This window comes from Pundamilia nyererei, unplaced genomic scaffold, assembly GCF_000239375.1.
Source record: "Pundamilia nyererei isolate P.nyererei 1_Seehausen unplaced genomic scaffold, PunNye1.0 scaffold00013, whole genome shotgun sequence".
In the NCBI taxonomy this organism is placed as follows: Eukaryota; Metazoa; Chordata; class Actinopteri; order Cichliformes; family Cichlidae; genus Pundamilia; species Pundamilia nyererei.
In genome coordinates this window covers 5,363,898-5,366,233 of record NW_005187414.1, presented here as the reverse complement: position 1 = coordinate 5,366,233, position 2,336 = coordinate 5,363,898, and the positions used below count along the sequence as shown (strand labels likewise).

Genomic DNA, 2,336 nt, shown 5'->3' with positions numbered 1-2,336 from the left:
TTGCTTTGGCCTTTTTGTATCATACGGAATAGGAGAAACTTAACCATGAGAATACAGTAATTCCACATTTCTTTTTTCTGTGTAATCATCGTAAATAGGAGGAACTTAAGAATGACAATACAGTAAATTCCACGTTTCATTTTCTAGTTTAATCATCTTTTACTAGACCAGACAGTCAGGAACAAAAAGTTGCTGACAAGATAACAGAATTTTATCTTACAATAACCCCAAAGCCCAGCTCAGCATGGCCTACTCACTGTTCATAGCTCCCATAGACGAACCTTCATTTTAATCTCACCTACACAGCACTGCCCAAATGTTGCTCAAAACAGCACAGTGATTATTTCCTCCTTCAGTTTGTCTTTGGGATCATGTTTTGCCATGATCACGGGCACAGACACACGCACTTCAATTTTGAAACTGGTGATGGCAGGTTTATGCTGCCTCCTTTTCCTAACAATATGTTGAGGGGCCCTAGACGAAGCGAATGACTCATCCAGCCTAGATGGTCTGTATGAATCCAGCGCCGTCTAGTGGCCGTAGAGGCCGCTGAAGCATGAAGTGAATCAAATGTTTTGCCTACTTTCTGAACTAACCGTACGAAGTCTACATGCCCAATAAAGTACAAAAAAGAAAAAATAAATAAATAAACAAAACAAACCCCAAAAGATAGAGAACTGTCATGTGTTATCAACATTCAACCTCTCAATATATCTTCCTCTCGCGCTTCCCATGTCTTTGTGGATCTTTGAAGCCCAGAGTTGACGGGAGGTAATCCCCACCATGTGAGTGGGCGGTGCGGGTACCGGAGGCGTGTCCCCCCCTCATTATTCAAACGCTGCTGTACCTATAAAAAGAGTGCCTGCGTGCGTCAGATAGTTTTCTCCAATGGGTAAAGGTGACTAAATACCAGTTGTCTCGTTTGCCGGCACAGTCTTATCCTATCAGCTGGGGGAGAGATGATGGACGACTCCGGCGGTGTCCAAATGGCGAAGGCGCTGAAGCATGCAGCCCTCTGCCTGATGCTGCTGCCCCGGTTCCTTCTGGCCGCAGTTATGCTGTGGCTCCTGGATTTCTTGTGCATTAGGAAACAAGTGCTGCTGAAAATGGGAGAGAGGCAGGAGAGCCCTGACGACCCGCCGGTGTGCGTCTCTGACTCTAACAAGATGTTCACCTTGGAGTCCCTGAGGGCCGTGTGGCATGGTCAGAAATTGGACTTTCTCAAATCTGCGCACCTTGGGCGCCCTGCGCCCAACACCGAGGTGGTGCTCGTCCAGGAGCGGAAGCAGGTGCGAATCCTGGACTGCGTGAAAGGGAAGAGACCGCTCATTCTTAACTTTGGCAGCTGCTCCTGACCGCCATTCATGACGCGTCTGACGGCGTTTCAGCGCGTCGTGAGTCAGTACGCAGACATTGCGGACTTTTTAGTTGTATATATCGAAGAGGCGCATCCCTCGGACGGCTGGGTGAGCTCGGACGCGCCGTATCAGATCCCCAAGCATCGCTGTTTGGAGGACAGACTGAGAGCCGCTCAGCTGATGCTCACTGAGGTGCCGGAGACCAACGTGGTGGTGGATAATATGGACAACTCATGTAACGCCGCGTATGGAGCCTACTTTGAGAGACTTTACATCGTGAGCGATGAAAAAGTGGTGTACCAGGGGGGCAGGGGTCCAGAGGGATACCGGATTTCCGAGCTTAGAAACTGGCTGGAACAATACAGGAACGATCTGCTGAATTCCCAAACAGCGATACTCCATGTGTAGATGCTGAACTGCCCGCTGCTCTGCCCACTCTGCTTAATAAGTATCCAACCCACAGTGCAAAATATCCAGATGCTGCTATCAGATGTTCACCCATGGCACATTGTTGTTTTTCTTGCAAAAAACATGAAGAATTTTTTTTCAGGACTCTTTGTCAAAATAGCCTAAAGTCATGTTGAAGCATAGACCGTAGGCTGTAATTTTGTGCTTGTCTCGACTTTCATTGATTGCGCATAGCGATTCTCTTTATTTCTTCTTTTTGTATGAAAAAGTCTCAATTGGATTCAATTGGTAATCACTCTATTTTTCTACAATACCTGTGTGTGTGCGTGTGTGTGTGTGTGTGCGTGTGTGTGTGCGCGCGTGCGTGCGTGCGTGCTAATATCGCCTTCTGGTGTCTCTGTGAAGTTCGGTTTTTAAAAGGCTCATCCAGAAAACCGACACTGATGTTTCCGACACTGGTAGCGGGTCCATATTAGCGGGACGCCTCACTCGGTGACCGACTGCCTAACGGTGTAACGTTGAAGCAATTGTAACTGAACAAATGTTTTTAATAAATGTCAGATTACACAC

At 47.3% G+C, this 2,336-nt stretch overlaps 1 protein-coding gene across 1 annotated transcript; it reads left to right on the top strand.

Annotated features, from left to right (window-relative positions):
* Positions 1-861: 861 nt before the first annotated feature.
* On the top strand, positions 862-2,107 carry LOC102212480 (type III iodothyronine deiodinase-like). Its single transcript, XM_013908687.1, has one exon. It carries the CDS (start codon positions 960-962, stop codon positions 1,764-1,766), a length of 807 nt encoding a protein of 268 aa, XP_013764141.1. The 5' UTR covers positions 862-959; the 3' UTR covers positions 1,767-2,107.
* Positions 2,108-2,336: the final 229 nt, after the last annotated feature.